This window comes from Ambystoma mexicanum, chromosome 9 (assembly GCF_040938575.1).
Source record: "Ambystoma mexicanum isolate Mex_15411 chromosome 9, UKY_AmexF1_1, whole genome shotgun sequence".
NCBI lineage: Eukaryota > Metazoa > Chordata > Amphibia > Caudata > Ambystomatidae > Ambystoma > Ambystoma mexicanum.
In genome coordinates, this window is record NC_090931.1 from 427219719 (window position 1) to 427246666 (window position 26948).

At 46.4% G+C, this 26948-nt stretch overlaps 1 protein-coding gene across 5 annotated transcripts in view; it reads right to left on the reverse strand.

Annotated features, from left to right (window-relative positions):
• LIG3 (DNA ligase 3) overlaps positions 1-26948 on the reverse strand; it is a 1054678-nt gene that overhangs the window by 575784 nt on the left and 451946 nt on the right. For all 5 annotated transcript variants that reach the window (XM_069614890.1, XM_069614888.1, XM_069614887.1 and 2 more), the window contains exon 13: positions 20001-20078. In XM_069614890.1, coding sequence (XP_069470991.1) covers positions 20001-20078 — 78 coding nt within the window. The remainder of the gene's footprint in view (positions 1-20000; positions 20079-26948) is intronic.

Sequence of the window (26948 nt, forward strand, 5' to 3'; positions counted from 1 at the left end):
TGAAACCACTGTTCCCTCTGAGAATATTGATTCCTTTCTCAGTAATATCAATAGACATTCTTATCCTCAAATTGATCTTTCTCACTAAGGAACAAGTTACTTACCTGTAACGGTTGTTCTCCAGCGTGGGTCTGGCATGGATTCACATGCTCATGAATATTCCCCCGTCGTCAGGCTGGGAATCCTCGGTAAAGAAAAAATCAGTATCATTTTCGTTTCTGATCTGTCTTTCTTAGTAGTAACCAATCACTGATCCCTGGGTCATACTGCCCCCAGCCAATGACTGCCCTCTCCCTAAGCCCCGCCTCTGGCAGCCATCCTCAGATTTGGTAGCACACCAAGCCATGACCAAGTGAAGAGTCGCAGAGGGGTATGGTGGGAGGGTTCGCATGTGAATCCATGCCAGACCCACGCTGGAGAACAACAGTTACAGGTATGTAACTTGTTCCTTCTCCAGCATGGAGTCTGGCATGGATTCACATGCTCATGAATAAAAGAATACATAGCAGTATACATATGCACAACCACGGGAGGTGGCAACAGGCTCAACATTAAGCAATGCAACAACTCAACATTAAGCATCTCTTACCTCCTCACCAGGCTCACCTTAAGCGAACAGGTTGCGCAGCACTGCTTGGCCGACCCTGGACTCCTCCCTGGAGTCCCGATCGACGCAGTAGAATCTTGTGAAGGTGTGCGTCAACCTCCACGTATCAGCCCTGCAGATGTCCAGCAGGGGCACACCAGACAGGAACGCCGTGGTAGCAGCGATCGCTCTGGTCGAATGGGCTCGGACGGCCGGGCAGGGGTCGGTTTGCCAACCGGTGACAATGCATGATGCAGCCGGAGAGCCATCTGGAAATGGAAGTCTTCGAGAGAGCCTTCCTTTGATTCACAGACCCAAATTTCACAAACAATTGTGACGTCTTCCGAAAACTCTTTGTGCGGTCCACGTAGAACTTCAGCGCTCTAGCTACATCCAGTAAGTGCAAAGTCCTCTCGGCCGGCGACGGAAAGAAAACTGGTAACACCAAGGGCTCGTTGAGGAGGAAGTCTGACGGCACCTTGGGCAGAACGGAGGGGTGCTTCCTCAGCACCACCCTCGTGTCATGAAAAGTCAAGTATGGAGGCTTGCAAGATGGGGCCTGAATCTCTCCCACTCGTCGTGCAGAGGTGATGGCCACGAGGAACGCTGTCTTCCATGACAGGAACTTCAAAGGCGCCAAATGCATAGGCTCGAATGGGGCCCCCCATGAGCCTGGTCAGCACCACATTAAGCTCCCACGCCGGGGCAGGAGCCTTCACCGGCGGGAATGATCGGAACAGTCCCTTCATAGATTCCTTCACCAGGCGATGAGACCACAAGGACGCCCGTCCCGTCGTCCTGGTATATCGGGAGATGGCAGCCAGATGTATCTTTATGGAGGCGTGAGCCAGTCCAGCCTTGGCCAGCGACAGCAGGTACGGCAGCACTTGAGGGGCCGTAATTCGCAGAGGGTTAATCTTCTGTGCACGGCACCAGACAGAGAACCTCTTCCATTTATGACCGTAACACTTGAGAGTTGAGGACGCCCTGGCCTTTGCAAGAATCTCTCTGCAATCAGCCGGGATATCGTACCCTCCAAACTGTAGTGCTGCAGGAGCCAGGCCTGCAAGTTCAGCGACTGTGGGTCTTGGTGGAGAATGGCGCCTCCTTCTCTGGAGAGAAGATCCGCGTCCGCCGGCAGCCTGACTGGCGGGGAAGTTGAGAAATCCAGAAGGTCCGGGAACCAGACCTGCCTTGGCCACGCCGGTGCGATGAGGATCATCCTGCACCTGGACTTCTTGAGCTGGTTGATGAGGCGGAGCAGCAATGGCAATAGAGGGAACACGTATAGAAACAGGCCGTCCCAAGGGAACGAGAAAGCACCGCCCATGCTCCTCGGCTGTGGGAACCTACTGGCGAACCTCTAGCACTTGGAGTTCGTCGCCGTCGCGAACAGGTCAATCTGGGGTTTGCCCCATCATTGGAAGAGTCGATCCACTTGATCCTGGCGCAGTTCCCACTCGTGGCACGAGCGCAACCCCCTGCTGAGTGAGTCGGCAATGGTGTTTTTTATTCCTGCCAGGTGTAAGGGAACCAGAAACATCCCCTGGGCGACGGCCCAGTGCCACAGATCCTGGGCCTCCTTGGATAGGGCTGGGGATCTGGTGACCACCTGCTTCCGTATGTAGAACATCGTGGTGGTGTTGTCTGTGAAGATCCTTGAGGGATGGGAGGAACGACTTGAGCACCCAGAACACTGCTCGGAGCTCCAAGATGTTGATGTGAAGGGACCTCTCCTCCGGGAGCCAGAAGCCTCTTGCGTGGAGATCTCCAGTGTGGGACCCCCCAACCCTCCAGAGAGGCGTCCGTAGTCACTGTCTCTTAAAACGCTGGGGTTTGAAAGTCTGTGCCCGTCATGAGGTGAGCCCGGGTGCCCCACCATAGGATCGCCCGACGGAACTCCTCGACGAGGGGGATCCTGTCCTCGAAGCAGCCCCTCGCCTGAAACCAGCGGGCGTCGAGGAACTCCTGTAGCGGACGGATCCGAAGTTTGCAAAGGGGCACAAGGTAGATGCATGAGGACATCATCCCGAGAAGGGACTTGCTGGACCTCACCCTGGCCACGTCCGTGGTTAACAGGCGCCGCACCTTGCCCAGGATGGTCTTGGTCCTCTCTTCTGAAGGGGAGGGCCAATTGCTCCACTGTATCGAGCTTCGCCCCCAAAAACAGTGCTACTTGCGATGGAACGAGGTGGGATTTGGGGCAGTTGATGGCGAACCCCAGCTCCGTGAGCAACCGGACGGTCCTCGCCGTGTGATCGACGGCGAGTTCCCTTGACCTTGCCCGGATTAGCCAGTCGTCCAGGTAGGGGTAGACATGGATCCCCTGCCAGGCACTTGGTGAAAACCCTGGGCGCAGACTTTAATCTGAACGGTAGGGCTCTGAATTGGTAGTGGCGTCCCTGAACCACGAACCTGACGAACTTCCTGTGCCTTTTTAGAATGGGGATGTGGAAGTAAGCATCCTCCAGGTCCGACGACGATAGGAAGTCGCCTTCCTCCAGCTGTCCCAGCATGTGCTGGAGGGTGACCATCCTGAATTTCTGCGCCTTGATGTATTTGTTTAACCGATGCAGGTCCAGGATGGGGCGCCAGCCGCCAGTCTTCTTTCGGACGAGGAAGTACCTTGAGTACACTCTGGAGCCCCGGAGCCACCTGGGGACCCGACGACACGGCTGGGTCAGTCTTGTTTGGAGGAGGCCTTGCCGCCTTGGCCTCCTTGACGACGACGGCGAGATCCCCCTTGCTTGCCGCAACCTCTGTAGGCCTCCTGGGAAGAGGAGCGGGCCGTTGGCGGTAAGCGGAGGGGCCACCGCTGGATCCTTTGGAAGCACCCTGTCTCCCTCCGGGGCTCCGAAAGGGTCGTCGCTGCTGAAGCACCCCAAGGGCCCGGGCCGTCTCCGAGTCAGTCTTGATGGCCTGTAGAGACTCATCCACCGCCTAACCAAAGAGGTTGTTGCCATCAAACGGCATGTCCAACACTCTGGTCTGGACGTCTTGGCGAAAGACTGCCGCCTTGAGCCATCCCTGTCGTCGGAGGCAAACTCCGTTGCCCAGTTGGCAAAATCCGGTATCAGCGATGTCCATCGCCACCGTTATGGCGTGATCCTATGCCACCTCGCCCTCCTGCAGAATTTGTAGGGCCTTCGCCCTTTTGTCATCAGGCAGGAAATCTAATAGGGTAGCTATCTTGAACCAGAGCTCCCTGTCGTAGCGGGCCAGGATCACTAATGCATTGGCCACCTTAATCCTCGTCGTCCCATAGAGTCCAACTTCTTGCCCTCGCTGTCCGGCGGGGAAGTGGAAGTTGAAGCCGCCGTGCCCGCTGCCTTCTTCTTAGCCGCTGCCGAGACGACCGAGTCCGGCGTGGGCTGGGCCCGGAGGCACAAGGGGGAGGCATCGGGGACTCGGTACTTCTTCTCGTACCTGTCCCTCTTGGCGGCTGTCGTGGCAGGGTTCTTGAGGACAGCAAGCCCCTCGTCCCAGATGTCGTCGAGTAAAGGCACCGCGAGGACCGTCTTCCTCTTAGCCTCTCGTTGTTGGTATAGAAACCCCTCCTTTTTCTGTTCTTCAGGGCAGAGCTGGAAGAGCTTGGATGCCCTGGTTATCATGGCGTGGAAAGAGCCAACCTCGTCTGCTGGGGACGTCCGCGGGGGGTGGGGGGTGACGAAGGTATGTCCGCTGTGTCATCGCCGCCGTCATCGTCCGTCCCCGTCGCTGTATCCTCTCCCGTCGAGGAGGATGAGGGGTCCACCGGTCTCATAGGTACGAAGGGCGGAGCGGGGTGGACTCTCCTCCGCTTATTCGGAGGGCTTCCCGACGGGCCTGGTTCTGGCTCCTCCGTCAGGGTGCATGGTAATCTCGTCCTTATCTCGCTACATAAGGATTGGATTGCCAACAAAATAGCCGCCGAGCTATCCTGGGGCTTGGGCAATGGCTGCGATGGACGGGATGGCCGCTCCCTTGGGCCCTGTTCGTCGTCGCTATCTTCGATCACGTCAGCAGGGACCGTCCCCTGGGATCGAACCTTCTCGAACCTCTCGTTGAGGCCTATGGACCTTTCGTTGACGCCCTTCTCGGTCTCCACCAGTTCCTCCACTGAGGCTGATTCCGAGTCTGTAATTGCCACCACACCCCCCCCCCTCTTTTTCAGCCAGGGGCTTCACGGGGGTCTTAGCGATGGGCTGGAAAGAGGATTCCCTCCGCGGCGGCAGGAATACTCTGAGCCCAGAGGCCGTTTCCATTGGTGTAGTCTCAGCCTACTCCGGCAGAGTCGCAGTAACCACTTCGGTAGAGGCCTTAGCTGGGTGGATCAAAGCCCTCACCACCTTAGGTGCGTCCTGGGCCTTCGCCTTGGGGGGAGGGTCAGCGCCTCGTCCCCCTTCGAGATCGACCGGGTCCCCTACCCGGGTTCTCGGACTTCCTCTTCCCCGAACCAGAGCGCTGGCTTGGGGTCGAACGTGCCGGGGAAGTAGCGCCCTGCTTGGCAACCGAAGAGCCCGACCTTTCGGCGCTCCCGGAGCCCGCGGACTCGTGGTGCTTGGCCTTCTGTTGGGCCCCCATCGCCGGGGCGCCCTCAAAGGACTTAGAAGCCCGCTCAGACTACTTCTTCGCCTTCTCACTTGCTGTGCCCTTCTCCAGCCAGGTGGCGAGGCGGGAACGACGATCTTGTTTGGTCTGTTCCGAAAGTTTCTTGCAGAACGCACAGTCCTTCTACACGTGCGTCTTGTCCCCATGGAGGCAGTAGAGGCATCGCGAATGCTCGTCCTCCTTGAAAACGTTATATAATCCGCATCCAGGGCAGTTCCTTAACAGCTTGGATCCGGGCGTCGAGATCCCTTTGTCCTGGGCCATGTTGAGGTAGGCCACAGATCTTCCGGAATCCTCCAAGAAGTGTAAACTAGACGAAGACTTCGACCTTGAGGGGCGTAGAAGAATTCCGAAATGGGTCCCTGTTATCGGAAGTAGAAACGGTGGAGCTTGAGGCTCGATTAAAAAATTAGAAATACTCCTGAAAAAGCGTGAAAACGCAGTAAAAAACTCGAGAGCTAAACACGAGGGCTCCCAACACTTGAGCGTGCGGTAAAAATCTGAGAATGGCTGCCAGAGGCGGGGCTTAGGGAGAGGGCAGTCATTGGCTCAGGGCAGAATGACCCAGAGATCAGTGATTTGTTACTACTAAGAAAGACAGATCGGAAACAAAACTGATACTGATTTTTTCTTTACTGAGGATTCCCAGCCTGACGACGGGGAATATTCATGAGCATGTGAATCCATGCCAGACCCCATGCTGGAGAAGATGCCGATATCTCACTTCCTGAAATAACTCGCACCATTAAGGCGTTAGGTAAAGGAAAGACCCCGGACCGGATGGTCTTTCTACTGTATTTTTTTTTATAGCTTTGCCCATTGCCTTATGCCCAGCCTTAAATTGTTATACTCCTACTTTATCTCCCAAAATCCTCTTCTGGCTCCTTCTATGAGGCTTTGCTCATCTTATTTCTCAAAGCTGATAAAGATCCCACACTTCCCAGCAACTATAGACCAATCTCTCTCATTAAAGCAAGATCTTTGCTAAAATTCTCGCTGATAGAATTGAATCTTCTCTTCCCGTTTTGATCAAACCCGACCAAGTTGGTTATGTGAAGGGGCAGAACATCTCTGCAAACGCTAGATTATGCTAGACGCTTTTCATGTAGTTTCTAAGGAACACAAAGATAAACAGGGCTACGCTGCAGGTGCGCTTGATGCAGAAAAAGTTTTCGATCGAGTCAACTGGGACTTTATTGTTCAATCTCTCCGATGGCATGGCTGTGGCAAGCAGTTTATCTCCCTTATTAAACTTCTCTACTCTTGTGCTACATCATCAATAAGCCTTAATGGTCAATCCTGATCCTTCATTTCCTTACGTCGAGGAACTAGACTGGGCTGCCCCCTATTCTTTTCCATTCTTTCTCTAGAACCTTTGTTAGAACTCATTGGATCAGACAGAAATAATCCTGGAATCCCCTGTGGGAAATAAATTATTAAAGTTGCTGTTTATGCTGATGATATTCTTATACTTCTTAAGAAGCCCAAACGTCAGTTTCCCCCCATCTGCTTAATAGACTTCATCAATTTTCCCTAGTGTTTTAACTTCTGTGTTTGTTGTTTGGCCTGTGCGCTTGAAATGGGAACATGACCTGGGCTATGCTCTCAGTGACCACACCTGGTCTCTTTTATACATTTGAATCAGGGGCATATCTGCTTCTGCCAACATAACACAACATCTGTTCTTCATTCACAGAGCATTTATTACCCCCTTGAAATTATCCAAATCCATAGAAGGTGCAGATGATAAATGTTGGTCGTGTGGTGGTGCCCCTGCCTCCGATAAAAACATGTTATTTGACTGTCCATATGTATTTAAGTTCTGGCAGGAAGTTTGGAAATTCCTTACACTCATCTTTACAGTTGATTTTCTACTATCTTTTCTGAATATTTTCTTGAAAAGCCTGGCTGTCACAGACTTCAAATTACATGCCTCTGCCAAGCTATATGATTTGTTCATTGCCCTTGCTCTAAAGCTCATCACTACCAACTGGAAAAATGTGCACAATGTGTACATCTGGGGTTGGTGGAACAACATCTGTCATGTGCAAAGAATTGAATCATGCATGGCCACTTGCCTGGATACTATACCCAAGTATAATGCCAAATGGGCTTTTTTATTCATTATCTAGACTGCTTTAATGTGTCATTGCATGGTACCTGAACTTTTGGCATTTCATATTTCTCTCCTGTCCTTTTGGGCATTGCCTGATCCCTTGTATTCAATCATCCGTTTTTTTCAATGCTATGAATCAAAAAAGCCAAATATGATATTGCTATATGTATCCCCCGCCCCCTCTTTCCCTCTGTTCTCTTCTTTATATTTTGTCTGTTCCCTGGTCTGTCCCCCCCACCCCGTAAGTCTTTTGCTTATGAACCTCAACTTTATTGCAGATCTCATTGTTATGAACTTTCCTCATTGACTATTCTCATGGCCATACTCATCTGGCTACTAGTTTTTCGAATGTGTTACCGTATCACCCTTGAGTATATTGTGATTAATGTTATTCTTAATGAATATGTGCAATGTTATTAATATGTATTGTTCTTAACCTCTTATCTCAATAAAGATTATTAAACAAAAAAGAAAAGGATTCACAATGAGCATGGAGGTCCCTTAGGAATCCATCAAGGGAAAGGTGCAAAAACAAATCTTTCCCAACAATGTGCTAATCAGATGTGTTTTTATTGCTTAGGAAAAGGTGGTTATTTCTGAAAACAACTGAAGAACTTTATGAGAAAGAAGAAAGTTATTATTACACACAGTTTTTGGTAGCGAGCTGGGCAGCCAGGCTTTTCTCAAGAGGGAATGTGAGCTTGTAAGGGTGTTACAAAGAGGTCTATAATTACAAGTATTCAGATAGACACTTATACTCAAGGTTTCTTGGTAAAAACATTTAATTTATTATACAATCATTATAAAGCATTCACTAAATGAGGCAACCAATATCACACAAGAATTATACTACAGTACTGATTACTAATCAGTTGAGCTCCCTTGAAGTAGGAGCAAGATAGCATGGAAGTAGGAGCACAAAGGCGTAAGTTAATAAAACAAATATTACAGTTCCTATAAAACAGTGCAAATAGTTTGAGTTCACCAGATGAGTTGATTCAATGCAATATGTATGCCAAAGTAAATGGGCTAATGTCTTGTATAAGTAAAAACAGTTCTCCGATTTAAAACGGAAAAGTCTTTGCCACAGTTCTTAGAAGTAGTTCACAGAAGAAAGGTTCATATGTTCGGTCACAAGCTGACTAGGCCTGCAAGTTGCCAAAGTTGTACGCACTTTCGCAGTGAGAGGAAAGTTCTCTCGGTCAGATTCTCACAGTACCTTAAGATTGAAGAAAAGGATGCAGCTTAAGACTTCTGCTCCTGGCAGTTCCTGCAGATCTCGCTGTTCCTGAGCCTCAGTCGTGGGGACAAGAGGGAGGACGTCAGGGGATTCTTGCACTGCACGGGGACTGGTCGCAAAGCTGGCAAATTGGCAAATCTTTGATTCCGGTTGCTGTTCTTCAAGCACACAAGCTGGTGTCCTTCCCCGTGGTTAATCCTAACCAGCTCCGAGAATGGTACCGAGGTGGCTTCTGAGTTGATTGGTCGGACCAACTCAAAGGAAGAAGTCACCATAGAAGGGCTTCTCTGTCGAGGTGAACTTGGTGATTAGGCCCAGCAGCAGGGCTCCACCGGGCAAACCAACGTTCCAGTAGTTCCAGTAGCTGTCCTCTTCCAGCTCGTCTTCGGTTCCTTCGTTCCAGTGGTCAACTGCTTTCCAGTCCAAGAGACTTGCCTTTTAAACAGTTTTCTCCCATTCATTCCATCCTAGCTGCCACTCATCCAGCAGGGTGGCTGTCCTTGCCGGACAGTCAGCCAGCCAATCACGCCAGAGTGTATTTGGGTCTCCTAGGAGACTAAACACAAGGAGTTTCGGGCAACTCCCTCACTTCCTACCCACCTCAGACACTCAGGCGCCAGAGGCGGTCTTCAGTCCAGAAGCCTGCCAAAGGCATAGGAACAAAGGGACCAAACCTAGTTTGGCGCGCAGAGACAAACACTAGATGGTCTTTTCCAAAAAAGAAATGGCGAAAAAAGAAGACCGGGACCGGTTTAAACAAAGGGGGCTCAGACGTCATCTTGAAAAACATGGATCCCGTGATTTTTAGCTACTGGTGTTCGCGGTCGGGAAAAATCATGGTAGTTCGTTCTAAAACCACTGCCACCAGCCATTTCGATAGGAAAGGGTAGCATTTCACTGTTACATTCGTTTCTAGATATAGGGGATACTAGGTAACCCCTCCAGCACTCTATTGTAAGATAGTGTGTGCTGGGTCTAGGAATTTAAAAAGACTAGTAAAGTCAATTTAACTTTACATTCTCTGGGAAACAGTAGTTTATCCCAGAGAAGGTGTTTAAACCTTGGGAGAGCCTACAAGGCTCCCCTGTGCCACTGCACTAAGGATGCTGATTGACACAAATAAAAAGATGATGCCTATGGAGTTGTCTAAAACTCCATAACCAAAAGAAATAAACTGCCAAAGTTCAGCAGAAGAGCTAGGGGTCTCTAAGGTAGAGAGGAATTTGCACATTTATGAGAATTCTCCTAACAGTGGTGTGCAGGGGGACTTGGGGCATATGCGGGGGAACTGCCCTGTGAGCACGACTATTTGGAAGGGGGTTCTTTCACATGTCAAGGATATCACAGATTGGCCTTCAGTAATGTAGATCCGGAGGGGGGTATCCTATGTCTGGTCCGAGGGCGTCTCTGATCACTCATTTGCTTCAGGTTGTGCGTTTGTTGATTGCAGGCTATTGGAAGGACCCTGCAGGCCTGGAAACAGCATACTGGTGGGTGAATGTCTAGGAGGTTTTGGTCCTAATGCTGGGGAACTTTCAGAGATACCTGCAGGTGTGGTCTCCCTTTATTGCCCATGTGAGGGGTAGGGAACACATGTTCTATAGTTCAAACCTCCAGAAACCATTTTGATTAATATAAGGGACGTGCTTGGTAGAAGAGATGGGTAGAGGGATAAATACTCTCATGACTAGCTAATTGTGGGGAGTGCAGGGCAGAGGAACAGGGTTGGTTTGAATCAGGAGATTATTGTGGGGCTGGGGTGTCCGTCTTTATTCATTTGCTGTGTTCTTGGGGGGGGTGAAAGTGTTGAGCATACTTCTCCTGTTAGGTTTCTGTTGTATTACTCAGGTGAACATGCATGATGAACCAACATGCTACTGTGCAATATTCGTAGAAATGTTAGGAAAATGCTAAATAAATCAGGTTTAAAAAAATGTGAAGCTGAAAAAAAAAAAGAATGTTGAGAAATGTAATTGAATCTGAATTGAAACGTGAGGCTGCAGGCAGAATGGAGGATAGCTTTGCAATTAACAATGTAGTACTTTCAGGGTCCCAGGCCCTCTTATTCTCGGGCTCCCATTTGGGTGAGGGTCCCAGACACCCAGTGCGTTATAACAATATCTTGGTTTACTCTCCTACCAATCATATGGGATACATTACTCACTGTAATCGTATTTCTGATGCTTGTATCTGCTTAGATTCACATGCTGTGCATAGGCCGACATCTAGTGGAAGCTGCAGAGTATTAGAGTTGTTTTCGAAACTCGAAAAGGAAGGTTGACAGGGCGTGCCAGTAATACTATCCCTAGTGTGACGTCCACTGTACCCATGATCTGTAACGCTCACCTGATTCCCGCAGAGGCGCCGGTCTTGACTGGGTGAATGCTGTATCTTCAAAGGTGATGTGTAACACACGGTTGGCTCTTTGGGCTGGACCTCTGTGCACTGTATGTCTGACTCGAAGAGTAAGATGTCTTAGGTAAGTGAACGCTGAGCTCTCCATCTGCCTCGGGGCAGGGTGCCGTAACCAGTTTCTTCACTGGATAAGGGTGCAGGCCTCTTGACCTCAGAGGACTGCTGTCCGTTGTTAACTGCACGAACGGTAAGTTCTGGGCACTTCAAATGTCTTAAAAGTCTTTTGTAATGATATCTCTTGTTTTGCAGGGTTCCGGCGATGGCGGATGGCGGGCTGATGAGAGTTGAGGATCGAACCCGCGTGAGGAATAGAAGCGCCTGGAAGCACGTAAGTAAGCGCTTGTAGCCTGCTTCACGATGCGCACTAACTGTCCCTTTTATCTTGCAGGTACAAGTTCGGAGCTTTAGAGAAGCTGAAGGGTGCTGGAATACCCACTGGATTTGGCGTGGGAAGGAGTAATGGCACGTGAGTAATAAAGTTGCCCAATGTCTTTAAACGCACCTTCTTTTGTCTTTCAGATGCGGGATGCAGCGCCGAAGGCCTCCGGAGCGTGCAAAGAGCTGGTAAGCTTTTGTCTTTCAGATGCCGGACTGCAGTGCGAAGACCTCCGGAGCATGCGAAGAGTAGGTAAGCCTTTGTCTTTCAGATGCCGGAATGCAGCGCGAGGCGTTGGTGACAGCCGATGGTGAAGACCGTAGTGCTAACCTGTTCTTTCTTTGTCTTTACAGGTGCTGCTGAAGACTGGATTCCAGGATGGTAAGCCTTTGTTCCCTTAGGCCCAGGATCAGAAGACACGATGAGCGTTCTGCTGCAGAGAATGCAGAATAACGCAAAGCAAGATTCATCCATCGGGTGTGGTTTAAATAGCCTCCTGTAGTGCTTAGGTGTCTCCTTCCACAGCCACGCCTAGGTAAGAAAAGAGTTCCTGCTTTCCAGAAGAGTTCCAGTGTTCTGAACCTAGGGAGTGGCTCCTGCCCCACCCAACAGGAAAAGTAGTCCCAAACAGAAGAGGATCAGGGGTTCAACTGGCAGGTAAGTAAGCAGCATGGTCTGCTGCAGGTAAGTCCACCCAAGCATTATGAGCCCGGCGCTTCCAGCGCTGGGACTGGGCATCTTTATGAGCCTGGTGCCACTGGCACCAGGACAGGGTCCAAAAGGTCCCAATTGGGACTGGCTGGCACTCGGAACCGGGGTTATGGGTCTGCTTCCAAGGGAGTCGGGCAAGTCCTGATCTCTTGGAAGCAGAGATCATGACATGATCCCTCACGCGTCGAGGTCCCTCAGATTGTTATTCTGACATGAGGTAGCATGAGGAGTAGCGCAAGTACAGATGTATCCAAACAGATAGGTATCCGACAAGTTCATAAGCATCCATGTGCCTTCTCTCCCAGGGGAGGAAGGGTGGATTACATATGATTCTAAGCAGATACAAGCATCAGAAATACGATTACGGTGAGTAATGTATCCCTTCTGAGGCTTGTGGAATTTACTTAGATCACATGCTGTGCATAGATTAGAGAGCAGTGTAAGAAGAAGAAGGTGGGATGGGATGGGAGAAGGTTCATGAGCGAACAAATGTCTTAGAACCGCTTGTCCCACTTGTGTATCTGTCTTGGAATGAGTGTCAATGCAGTAGTGCTTAGTGAAAGTATGTATTGATCTCCATGTAGCTGCTTTGCAAATACCGTCTAAAGGGACATTTGCAATGAAAGCCAGGGTGGCTCCTGTGCCTCTTGTGGAGTGAGCCCTTGATGTAAAAGGCAGTGTCTTATTTGATAGGGAATAGCACAGTTGGATACATCCGACTATCCACCTAGAGATGGCATGTTTTTAAACGTGGTCACCTTCTCTGCCTGGCGCTATGGAGACAAACAGTTGATCTGTCTTTCTAAGTGGTCTGGTCTTATCTACAAAGTAAAGGACCGCCCGCCTCACATCCAGTGTGTGGAGTTTTACCTCAGCTTAGCTGTTGGGTTCCTGGAAGAAACCCGGTAGCTCGATTGACTGGTTTACATGAAATTTGGAGATGAATTTAGGGGAGAACCTAGGGTTAAGTACGTAAAACCAGCTTGTCTTTGTGTACAACAAAGAAAGGATCCTGCACTGACAATGCTTGTATTTCATTACCTCTTCTTATTTTAGTGATAGCCACTAAGAAGGCAGTTTTGTAAGTCAGGTGTTTCAGACTGGGCTTGTGCATCGGCTCGAAAGGGGGGCCCATGAGCTTAGCGAGTACAACATTGAGATCTCATCCTGCAAGCGGGTTTGAAATTGGAGGGTGGAGTTTTTTACTCCCTCCATGAATGCTTTGATGACAGGTACCTTCCACCATGAGATCTTATTGTGGGAAGTGGTGTAAGCTGACAAGGCCGCCAGGTGGACCTTTAAGGCGTTGAACACTAACCCTGCATCCAGCAAGTGGAGCATATATGTTAGAATGTGGCAAGGAGTACATTCAATGGGGTTAATTTGTTTAGACTAGCACCAAATTACAAATCTTTTCCATTTGTCAAAGTAACAGGGTCTAGAGTTAGGTTTTCTTGATTCCTTTAAGATGTCCATACATCTTTGAGGCAGGTTAAGATGACCAAACTCTATGACATCAGGAGCCATGCTGCCAAATTCATTGGGTGAGATGGAGGGTGCACTGTTAGGCCCCTGTGCTGGAAGAGCAGGTTGTACGGGCACAGGAGTTTGATGGGATCGCACGTCGGCAGTTTGCGCAGATGTGGATACCAGGGTTGTCTTGCCCACATAGGAGCAACTAGGATGAGCGTCCACTGTTCCTTGTGGATCTTGTTCACCACCTTCCTCATTAGAGGTGTTGGGGTAAAAGCGTAAGTAAATTCCCCTGACCAGTTCATCCATAGGGCATTCCCCTTGCATCCTGGCTGGGGAAACCTGGACGTAAAGTCTGGGCAATGCTTGTTTCCGCCTGTAGCAAACAAGTCTATTGTGTGGAAACCCCATAGAGAGAAGAGGTGTTCTACAACCCCTGCGTGAAGTTGCCACTCGTGTTCCTCTGGTAGGGGATCTCTGCTCAATGAGCCTGCGAGAGTGGAGTTCCCCTGGAATGTGCTGTGACGATAGGAATATCTTCCGTTTGAGTGCCCATTTCTAGTTTTGCTGTGCAAGTTTGGACAGATTTGGAGAACCTGTGCACCCTTGTTTGTTTATGTAAAACATTGCTGTAGTGCTGTCTGTCGGGACCTGCACAGATTGGTTCCTTAAGTGGGGTTCGAATGCCTGAAGGGCCTTGAATACTGCCATAAGTTCAGATTGATGTGGTTCTGAGCTGTTGTGCGAGACCACAGACCCTGAGCTGTGTGGTGAAGGTAGTGGGCCCCCCACCCAGCAAGAGAGGCTTCCGTTGTGATAATCGCCTGTATCTCTGGATCGTAGAAGGGTTTCCCCTTCAGTAGATTTTCTCTCGTTCACCAGCGAAGGCTTTGTACCAGTGTTGGCGCAACGACCACTAGATCGTCCCACTGACCGCTTGCCTGAGACCATTGTTTCACCAACCACTCCTGCATGGGTCGCATGCGCAGGCATGCATGTGGAACCAGGTAAATGCAAGATGCCATCATGCCAAGCAAGCGCATCGCTTTGCGCAGCCTTATCTGGCGGCCGGCCTAATAATGTGTGGTATTTGCAACAGCATATTTTTAACTCTTTCCTATGACAGAAAGACCAACCCCTCTTGAGTGTTTAGGAAAGCTCCTATGAACTGTTTGGTTGTGCTTGGCACTAGGCTTTATTTTCTTTCTCGTTTATTGAGAAACCCAATTGAAAGAAAGGTTGATAGTCTTTTTGAATGTTCTGTTTGCAAATTAGGGGGGAGAGACTCCCTGTAATGAGCCAGTTGCCCAGGTAAGGGTACACTGGGATTGCTTCCCTGTGCAGGTGTGCTGCCACCACCGCCAGTAACTTTGTGAATACCCTTGGAACAGATGCTATTCCGAAGGGTAGCACTTTGAATTGGTAGTTCTGGTTCGCTATCTTGAAACACAAGAATCTTCTGTGCGCTGCGAACATTGAAATATGAAAATAGGCATCTTTCATATCCAGTGTTGCCATGTAATCCCCCTTTTTTAGTAGAGGGATTACCTCTTGTAGCGTAGTCATGCAGAACTTTTGTGGTTTTACATATTTGTTTGCAGGGCGCAAATCTAATACCAAGCGCATGGACAGATCGTTCTTTGGCACAAGGAAGTAGGTTGAATAAATACCCTTGTTTACCTGGTTGGCCAGACGATTTCGATTGCGTCCTTTAACAGAAGTTTGGCGACTTCCTCAAGGAGGATACGCTGGTGTTCTTTTGAATGGACTTTGTCGTGGCGGGTGGTTTTGGGGCAGTTGTAGGAGCTCTATACAGTTTCCGCCTGCTACTGTGGACAGCACCCATCTGTCTGAGGTGATTCCCTCCCATGTGTGGGTGAAGCTGGAAATGCGCCCTTCTACTGGAGAGGGATGGGAGGGCACCTGAATCGGATTGTCACTTTTTGTTGAGGGGTACCCCCACGAGAGGAGTTGCCCCTGCCACAAGCTCTGGCCATACGCGCTCCTCTAGGATAACCTTGGGAGGACGGACCTTGATTATTTCCCCAGGAAGTCCCTTGGCTCTGACTGTAATTGGACCCCCCCATTGTGAACTTTGGCCGCAAAAACAGCGAAAATTACCATTACACCTTTGGCCAGGTGGCCTGTTGGTGAGGTGACCCAAAGATTTAAGTGTTTCATACTCCTCTTTGGCTGTCTTAAGGGTGTCCCCGACGGCCTGGTCAAAGAGCACGTTGGGTTCCATTGGCATATTAATTAAGGTGGCCTGCGTTTCCGGACTAAAACCCGATTGCCTGAGCCATGCGTGACGTTTAATAACAGTAACCTGTGCAATAATTCGTCCGGCATTGTCTGCAGCGTCAAGGTTGGTGTTAAGTAGACAGCTGGACACTGCTCTACCTTCTTGCGGCCACCTGTGCTTGCTGGGATTTTAAAGTTTCCGGGGCAGACGACAGTAAAGCCGACACCACCTCCCATTTGTGGCAGATGGAACTGGCCAAAAGGGTTGCATTATTTGCAATCCTTGTCTGGTAAGCCATGAGGATGCAACATTTCTTCCCATTCTATAAAGTTTGTTGCTTTCCTTGTCGGGTGGTGCCTCAGAGGAAGGGTGGTGCCCGCTCTTTTCCTAGTTGTAGTTATGACTAACGAGTGAGGATTCAGCTGCCCTCTAATATACAGTGGGTCTGAAGGTGCGAGTTTAAATAGCTTTTCTATACGGGGTTTACACCCCGTGTGAAGTTAGGGGTTTCTAATGAAGGTTGTATTTTGTGCTGAACAGACTTGAGTAGCGGAATAAACTATGCAACCGTCTTCTTGTCCCCAAGGATTTGTTCTACAAAATCCTTATCCTCCTGTACCTCCTGAGTCTCAATTTGAAAGTGCTCTGCCGCCCTGGCTAGCACCTCATTAAGCAGGGGCTGGTTGTCAATAGAAGAGTCAGTGATAGGGGTGTCTTGATCAATAGGTTAGTCGATAGGATACATATTGGCTTCTGGGTCAGTCTCTTGGTCCTCATCGTCCCCATAATAAGGGTCTGCTGTGACTGCATCGTACTGAGGGTCAGCTGCCTCTACAATTGAGAGGTCTTTGTGTTCGGAGTCCGGGTCATAGAGTTCTATGACTGTGCTATGCACAGGAGTTTCTGTATGAAACCTTTTAGTAGGGGGTTGAGAAGGTTGAGCAGAGACTTGTGACCCAGAGGGAGCTGTAGTGGGGGGAGTGGAGTGGAAACTCTCGAAGTAGACAGGGTCTTTTTGTAGAAATTGGCCATAAAGGACATTTTCCTCATAACCCTGTCCAGGTCTTGTGATGACCATTGTGCTGAACATGGGTTGGGAAGGAAGTCCTAAGTCTTCATATGTGGGAGGAATTAGCCCAGATTTTTTAGGCCTAGCCTCTAGAGGTTTATACTTATGAGGGATGGGCTTAGATCCTTGAGTTTTTTTCCTTATGAGGTTTTTTTTCCTTATGAAGGCTTTTATCCCTAGGAGGGGTTTTGAGGACTTTTTTGTGTTCTTTATCACCTGCGCCGTCTTTCGACGGTTGGGCCCGGTCGTGCAGTGATCTCGAGCGAGTGCGCCCAGAGGACAGGGACTCAAGTGACCTTTCCCTGGGTGTCGTGTGCTATGGCCCGCTCGAGTCTCGACATCTAGTCGTGTGTTTAGTGGTGGATGGAATTGTTGCGCTTCCGCTGCCGGGTGTAATCCCCGCAACAGGGACGCCAGTCTGCCTCATGGGGTCGGGGGCCTGCTGTTGGGTAGCCGAAGCTACCCAGTCGCCCTCGCCGTCCGAAACGGTGGCGTTGCAGCCATCGCTGAAAGTGCCTTCTACCTCCATGGCCTCCAGCTGCCTGGCATAGTGTGCCCAGCGTTTTGTGGATCGGTCCTTTAATGTCTTGGGCTTGAAGAGCCTACAAGCTTGACAAGACCCCTCCATGTGGTCTCTTGGGAGACAAGTTAGAGACTAAATGCTTATCGACCCACGGAAATTTTCGATTGCACTTGGGGCAACATTTAAATGGGGTCTTGTCCATAACTACAAACTATGGCAGCTGGGGCGAAAAAAGTGTAAGGAAAGGGGCATGTACATCCTAAAATGACACCACCCCCCCTCTACCTACTGTTTGGGCTGAGGCCCGGGGTGGCCTTCCAAGGGCGAGCGATCCATCACAGTAGTCTTTCGACGGGTAGTCTCTTTGTCTTCACCGGCATGATGCTTCGATGATCGGTGAAGTAAAAGATAGAAAGATGAACTATCGGTAATTGAAATAAATAAATGGCTTTATACCGAAAGAGGAACTTCGCTATACGCGTCTGTCTAGAATGGTGGAAAAAAACAATCTGAGGGACGACGATGCATGAGGGATCATGGGTACAGTGGACGTCACACTACGGATACTATTAATGGCATGCCCTGTCGACATCCCTTTTCGAGTTGCGAAAACAACAACTATAATACTCCGCAGCTTCCACTAGATGTTGGCCTATGCACAGCATTTGATCTAAGCAGATTTTACAAGCCTCAGAAATTCCTTTCCCAACTGTCTGTTTCTCTTGGGGTCCCAGACCGTCTTATTCTCTGGCTCTCATATGGGTGCGGGTCACAGACTTGCAATGCTCTGTATTAACCTATATTGCAACCCTGCATCTGCTCCCACGCCTCTCAATCAGCTCTGTCACTGCAATGCTCTCTGCTTGCCATCAACGCAATCCAATGCTTGGAACTATTCAAAACCATGTGAAAGCTCCACCTTCAAGCGTAGGAAGAGGCACCCTGAATTCCCATGCTTACCCTAACCCAGAGGCGAAACAGGTTTACATAAATTACATTAATGTAAATACGAGCCCAGTGACTAAACTAAATCATTTATGGATACCTCATTACCAAAAGTCCCCTGTATAGGTGTCAACACTTTACCACTTCAATGCCAATCTAACTGAATAGTATCAATATACCTATGTAAAGTTATTCTGCTTGGGGTCTGTCTCACGTATCTGTATTTTTGCCTTCTGTACAACACTTCTGGTACAAGTGTTTCACTAGGTTACAAAATAAAAAAGATGTAGGCTGTAAAAGTTATTTGCGGCAGAAGAAGTGATATGATAGGCATATGACGCACACTGATCAATCATGTTCATGTGCCCGTTGGCAGTACATAAGTCAACTTTGATCAATGAAAGGAAATAGAATGCAGAGAAAAAAAAAATTGTATGAGGCCAAGTGGACACAACTTGTGGATTTCATTCAAAAAGATTCATTTTGGGACCATGTACAATGATAGTCAAATCAAAGGGCCTCAGAATGGTGAAACAAGGTCTTCTTTGTCATCAAATGTTTTCTAAATCTCTTTCCAGTTCTAAACCCAGTGTCACTCAAAGTGTTTGACGTAAAGCGGCTGTGTTAAGTAATGACCTGGGGGCTAGTTGGCCTACCCCAGGAGGCCTCAGGTTGGCTAGCATTGTCCAGGCGTTCCTGCAGCAGCTCTTAAGCTTTTCTGTAGCAGGTTCTACAAGGTCTCAAAGAGGTGAGATAGGGCAGGAGGATCTCTAGGTGCTTGATGGGGTTCTGGCTCATCTCACTGTATAAAGGTCCTGAATCTACAGACACCCAAACCCAGCCTCATTTCCCTGCTAGCCAAGTTGACGTTCACTTGTACCCACAAGTGCTGCAGGGCCGCACCAATGGATCTTGAGCTAGCATGCTGTCTAACCACTTCCTGTTCCACTGCGTTTTTGTACCTCCTCCCTCGTTGTTGCCGACAACAGTTAGTGAGACAAATATTTTATTTCGGCAGAGAGCCATAAAAGACAACTGATGGGCTGCTGCCATCTTACTTTCTTGGCTGTTACTGCACCCACACCTCGAAGAGTCTTCCCACCATCAACCTCTATTGCTGCCTGCTTCTTCTCTTCCACCATCGGTCAAATTCTCGGTTTTCCTTACTCTAGATGGTTTGCTTCACCTCCTCCAACCTCTACTCTCTTCTCCCTCATCAGATGTTCATCAACTTCAACCGCTCAGGTCCATGTCCACTTGTTTGCTTCAGACACACGCAGTAAGTATGTTTCAGTGGTGCAACAGATTAATAAGGTCTGTAGTTGAAATAACAGTACAGGGGTTCAGCCGGATCTATAGTAACACTTTCCCAATGCTGTCTTAAAGCGCTTCTACCCACAATGTGAAGATCCTCTGCTGACCCACCCCTATGTTGTGGGTGCAGCAAGGGGATCTTCCCGTCAGAACGATAGTGGGTGTTACAACACGTGCACGTAGTGGGGTGGTGCCCTTTGAATGAACCCTCTCACGAGGCACCCAGCATTGGCCACGAGACATTTTTTTAAATACAAATAATGAAAGGAGTGAGCAAAAGGTAGACCGGTAGTATAATACAGTGAAAATATAAGGATTTTAAGGAGACATCAATTAGAAAGATAAAACAGAAAAGCAAATTTATATGAATGTATCCCCCCAATGTTCAAGATTGCTATACCTTTACGTCCTTCAATACCAGTCCTTCCAGCCCCTCTCGGATTACTCTTGTAATCATGTCTGCAAGGTCCGAAGCTTTCTAAACGAGGAGATAAGAAAACAGCAGTGAGTCAAACATTACACTTCCAGAACCAGAGCAATGTCATTGGTGGTTGAGATGGATTTTCAGAACCAGCCCTGTGGACAGATTCTGAGCGGGTACCCTATTTTGATAAACAGCAACAAACACTAAGGTCTAGACAAACTCAACATGGGTAGTGTGGATGAGCAGAAAGGTATAGACTTTATAAGGTGCGAGTGATGAAGGGTTCCATTAAGCACACACAGAGCACTTTTAATACAAGTAAGGTAGAATGAATAAAAATAGTTAAGAGTGAGAGTGCCCTGCGAGTGCCGACTGCTGTCCTGCTGCACCGTCTGTCTTTCCTGCGCCTCGACTGCATAATTGCTGTGGATCAAGTCAGGACTTCTATTCTCACTTTGGATGAATATAGGGTACTGTCAATAACCATTTTGAACAACTACTGGTTCTTTACCCTCCTATATATATCATTGAAATCCCTGTTTAATTTTACTTTCCTTTAGCCCCGCCTCCAAGTCACGTGATTCTTACAAAAGGAGGCGAGCGTGCGCGCACCCACAAGAGTGCCTTGTGAGTGCTGACCGCAGGTCAGCTGTGTCAGGCGTTAGACCGGGTGAACTCTCACCTTCGAAGAACCTTGTTCTGGACGATAATCCTGTTTGCTTCAAAAGTCCTCCCTGACCAACTTCTGGTCTCGACTTTCTCCCCCCTAACTCTCGCAACAATGTATCGCCTTAACTCTGGCATGCCGCAACCACCACGACTCAACGGCATAATCAGTTGAGATCGGAAAGGCGTACACCACATCCCCAGCAACAACTGAATACGCCCGCCCAAGTGTCCTTTCGTACTCGTGCTGGCAACTCTGACATTGGAGCATTTCTAGCCTCAACTAACGATCCACTAAACCTGCCAGCCTTGAGTACTACAATTAATGTAAACTGCGCTCGTGCCACAGTTACATTTGTGTCGTCCATTCATCCAGATAATATATCCAATGCAACTTCGCCTCTCTCTGATGCTACCATCCAAGGCTGCGGCTCCTCTGGCTATTGATGGCGATGTTTACCTTACTCCTAACACAGTGGTTGATCCTACATCTAATCCCTATGCGTGTGTGGATGCCCATACCATAGAGTTGTCAATAATTCCCCTCTAAACTCACAGGTAGTTGCAGGGATGGTGAATCTTGGAAAACAGATTCCACAAGATCACTCCACTCAAATCCCTTGTTCTTCCCCCCAGTCAACCCCTATAACTAATCCCTCTCAGAGTACTAGACACTCTGCAACTCGGTTATCAGCCTCCCCAAACCTCTATACTAATGAAGACGCTGCTGCAAATATTTCTATATCGGCCTCAAAGTCTTCATTAGTAGCCTCATTTTCCAAACCTGTTGCAAGACCATCCTTTGGATTTCCTTCAACATCTTCGCTCACCATCGACACAGCACTCACAGTTGTAAATGCGCGTATTTATTCATTGACAAAACAATATGAATGTCTTGACTCCAAGACCATGCTACCAACTACTCTTCTTCAGACTATGGAAGCCAAAATTGACTGGATTGTAGGAAAAATTTGCTCCGATTTAAGAAAACTTGCTTTGGATCCTTGCACAATTGCTGGACTTGATAATGCATCTCCCCAACCTGCCTTCACCATACTGTGACTGGGACGGAGAGTCTGCCCTCTTCCAAATTGGCTTTCCATTTGGCAGACAGTTTGAATTTACAACCGACCTCGCCAGAGATTATAGAAATCTCTAACACTGATTTTCCTTCATTTGATGTTTTCCAAGAAAGGCAACAAGGTAAGAAGAGAAAAAGAAACAAAAAAAACAAAAAGGCATGAATCCCTTTCACTTAATACAAATACAACAAAGTCGAAAAACCTACCTGCGCCTGATATAAAGAACACCAACCAGAAGGCAAAGAAATGTATTGACAACTTCATCCCTAAAACCAACCAGCTCTCTCTTCTATATGACTGGGTTTTTGAAGAATCTGTAAGTAGTAATCTTCCTAATCAACCTCTTCCCACTCTCCCTCCTTTGAGTCACTTGGTTCCAAGGTGAGGTGGATGAATGCTGCAAATATGTGAACCCTTGTAATGATGACAATGATTGTTCTCTGCCCGTCAAACAACCTTCACCTAACATGCTTGGAATTGATGAAGAACTATTGAATCTTTCAGTCTATCCTATTCATTCTCCTCCTATTATAGACGTTGTACATCATAGTCTACATGCTCCTCTAACTGTTTTGAGTAATCCCAAACAAGTCTTTTGTGTCAATCTAGATGTTGATCCTCCTTCCTTCATGACCCTTGACCAGAAACGTGCAAGCTTCTTAGGCGCCACACTAAAAATAAAGACGTTATCTTCTCATCCTAACACCACCCCCTGCCCAGTGTCACTCATGATGTTTCAAATCAGAATTATGATCAAAATGTTACAGAAGATCACCTCACAAATGCACCCAAAGTCCCCATCTTGAATACCACTGTATTGGACACAGATACTCTAATTGTTATGATGCTCGACAGACTACGGTCCGATCCTTATCCAAATAGAACAACCGTGCTAGTAATATTTCATTCCATTACAGAGCTGGCTCAAATTACATTGGATGACATCGAAGCAATTCGGTATCTGGAAATTTCCAATTGCAATACAGTGGAACTCAAAATACCGTCTAAAATTGTGAAAAATACTGTGTGAAATACGCTAGAAACACCTTGAAACAAAATGGTATTTTACTGGAAATTATGAAACAACAACCTCGTTTAAACGAGTTAGAGAGACTTAGATCTTCGTCTCAAGGGTCGTTCACCTCAGATAACAGACAAGCATCTCAACCTCCATCGCAAGCGTGCTGTAGATACATGGGCCCCCTGCCTACTGCATCACATCCTCCCGATAATCTACCTCCACCCAACCCATCTCCAGATGGACATGGGTATCCAAAGTTATTCAAGCTCAATCAAAGCCTTCTCAACACTAGTATAATACTTTATCCCAAGCACATTCCTGCTCATTAGCTGTATGGAATACGAGAATACGAGAGGTTTCTCCCAAAGCTAGATGTCTTAATAGATACGATATAGTCAAGTTACAGGAAACCTGGCTGACATATGAACCGATATGGCTAGATCATTATGTAACCTGGGTTCGTGCTACAAAAGCGGGGTTGCTCACAACTGTTAAGATCAGCACCCAACTACAACTAGACACATTGCAATCTCCACTTTCTGGCATTCAACTAACCAAAATAACATCATTAAATCCCTATCATCCACTCCATCCCAAATCAGCAATAAATATTTATTGGAACCCCTTAGCCAATGATGAAACTATTTCTTGCTAAAATTGAATGAGTGCTTGATATAATCCAATTAGATTCCCAAATTCATACTACGATCATTGCAGGTGATTTCAACATGAACTGCTTTACTTCAAACAGCATCCATTGTGGATCGAGAGCTGCTAGATGGATGTCCCTCATGGAAATCAGAAATATCACTATGCTCAATGGCTCCTCAAGTGATAATTCTACGGCATATACATGGAAGAGAGGATTGTCCTCCTCCATTATTGACTATATTTTTATATCATTGAATGCGAACAAACAAATTGCTTCTTTTAATGTAATTCCAAAACTGGGAGCGATCGCCTGATACTAGAAACTCGTTGGATCTCGCAAATTATACCAGAACCAACATACGTCAACCTTTTGATAATACTGAATCATGCCAGAAATCGTCTCTTATGGCGGTTACCCCAAATAGCATCTTTAGCACAATCATTGAACCAAGTACTCACAGCAATCAATAAGATAAAGACACCAACTATACTAATCATTTTCAGAAAAATTACACAAAACAACTCAAATATGAAAGCAAACAGAACTTAAACACATATCATATAAAAATAGCAACTCTTAAACACAAACTTTGCAAATCGAGATTTCTTTCACCCCTTAGTCCAGCAGATCAAAGAGATAAGCTGAGAACGAAATACAGAAATAAAATTAAACAGATTTTAATGATCAAGAGGCAAGCAGATGCTGAACATTTTTTAAAAGCAGCAATGATGAAATCTGCATCAGAAATCTGGAAACTCATAAATGACTACAACTCCTGCTATCCAATCACTCATTAAATACCATTGATGAACAGCAGTGGATTACTTATTTTAGTAACCTCATTAATAGACCTCCACTAGTATCACTAGTATCACCAATTTTCTTAATCAACTGATTTAAATGTAATTATTTTTTTCTACAATTTAAAAACAAGCTATTAACAAAAAGCAACCTGTTTTTATAGCACTGATTGATTTTAGACAGACATTCGATTCAGTTTCCTGTGATCTTCTACGGACAACACATTTAAATGCTAACTGCCCGCCACATTTATTTTATATAATCCACCAATTTTACCACGAATGTTATTTTATCTGCATCTATTCCGACTAACATAGGATTGAAACAAGGTTGTACATTTGCTTCTGTGTTATTTAACTTCCATATTAAGGATATAAGCACAACCTTAGAGTCAATACGCGCATTTTCCCCAAAGATAGGTACGACAGAAATACTGTGGCTTCTCTACGCTGATGATTTGGTCATTCTTGATAGAACTCCAATAGGCCTACAGTGAAAACGAACTGCTTTGAGTAACTATGCAAATACTAATAATCTTGTTATAAATACATCCAAGTCTAATATTTTGATATTCCATCAATGCTTGCCAACAACTGACTACAGATTTAAATGGACACTGCGAGATTCCAGTGAACCAAATATCTCAACACTAATATATCGGGGTAAACTTGAAAACACACCCCTCAGATCATCCATATAAACTAGAGCTTAAAAATAGGATCAAATTCCTCACAATTCAAGGCAAAGCGCTCCAGCGGAAATATGGAAAAAGTTCTCACAAGCCGGCGATAATTTTTTATAAACAGAAGGTTGTCCCCATAATTTCCTATGGCGCACAATCCAACTCGCCACAATGGGAAATACAAGAAGGTTTGGAAGATAATTCTATCTCTGCCCCTTAGCACCCCTATATTATTTTTAGATACAAGTTGGACCTAATATCCTTATCAACGATTGTATCCTGGCAATTATTAGCTACTTATAGAAAATGTCTTCTTTCCAAGATGGATGGAAACAATCTTTTCCCAGTATTAAAATTAGCTTTGCTCTCAGAATCGCCTTCTTCTATCCAGGTATGGAAAAAACAATGTCAGTTGATCCTTATTGAGGCTGATACCACACTAGAATTCCTATTAGAAGCACCAGACAAAGCAATGAAAAAACTCTGTATTGCGACTGGAGAACTATCTGGGACAGTTGTAATCGGTATGCTATTTTTATAGCAGGAGCTTTTCTACCAAAACCAATGGATCATACTCCAGTTTATATATTAAAATTCCAAGACTGAGTATATGCCACTGTGACGCTTTCGTTTCAATTTATGGCCAACAAAAGTAAGACTTGCGACAATCTCTAAAAATTCAACCACTGACACTACATGTAGATTCTGTAATATGACTCAACATCAAGATACTGTCCAAAATTTCATAACAGAATGTTCGTCATTGGTTGACCAACGGAAGTGAGCTTTCTATAAACATCTCAAAGAATTTAAATTTCTGACAAAACAGAAAATGTGGATCCATATATTCAATACCATTAATGTCTCTCTGAATATTGCAACAATACCATTTTTTCTAGCCTTGAATTTGCTTGAAAATAACGACTAGTTAATGTCATGCACTATTCGAGGAATGGAGTTGAAAAAACACATTGGATTCAAATGGATAAATGATATGATAATGTTAGCGCTTCTTTTGTGAATGACTGCCCATTTAATTAACCACTATAAAGTTATGCTTTCATCTTTTTAGATGGTTGATTATGTAGTTTGAATAATTGTACTGTTGGTTTTATTGCTCGCATATACTAGCATTTTAAGATCTCGCTTATATGAACATTTCTTTTATATTTCTTATCCTTGACTTTACAATATGTGTTTTATCAAGCTTTAATTCAAATTGTTAGCATACTAAGAAAGATGACTAGCGGTCACTTCCAGACTATTTCCTGCTTTTATATAGTGCTTTGTTTCATCCTAATGATTTTCTAATGTAGTCATTTTATTATGTCCACTCATTGAACGTGATAATCTGAATTGTAACATCACATGAAAAAGTTGTACAGATGCTAAGAATGTCCATCATGAAATAATTGAAAAAGTTAAAATACTTCAACTGAAACAATTTCTAATTAAAAAAAAGTTATTTATTTAGACCTTAGAACAAACTGTGAGCAACACACTAAAGCACATTCACTATTATATACACATTCGCCTGGGAGTACACTGGCAAGAGAAATAATACATTGCGTTTAAATACAGTACTTTGAAATGTAGGTTTACCTGCAAGTGTAAGACAGAAAATTAATAAAGAAATAGAACCAGGTAAGCAATCAATACTTTGAGAACCAATAGGTTGAAAATAAAGGAGTTACCAAGCACCATACAAAACCTTATAAATAAGGTACTAACCTTAAAAAGCCATTCTTTGGCTAGAAAAACACAGCTCCTAATAACATCTTTTTAGGAGGCTAGGAGTCTTTATAGAAGTAGCACATTCTCAGAAATGTGCTAATTCCCTCCACCTTAGAGACCGCCAGCAACTTTGCTGGATTTTGAGGACTTGATTTTTTTAAACGTGGAGAGAGTAAGACCTTTTCCCCCACTCTCTCATGTATATTAATGTGATTTTGTAAACTGTTTCATTTGGTTGTGGAGTCTGACAAACTCCATAGGCATCATCTTTTACATTGGGTCACAC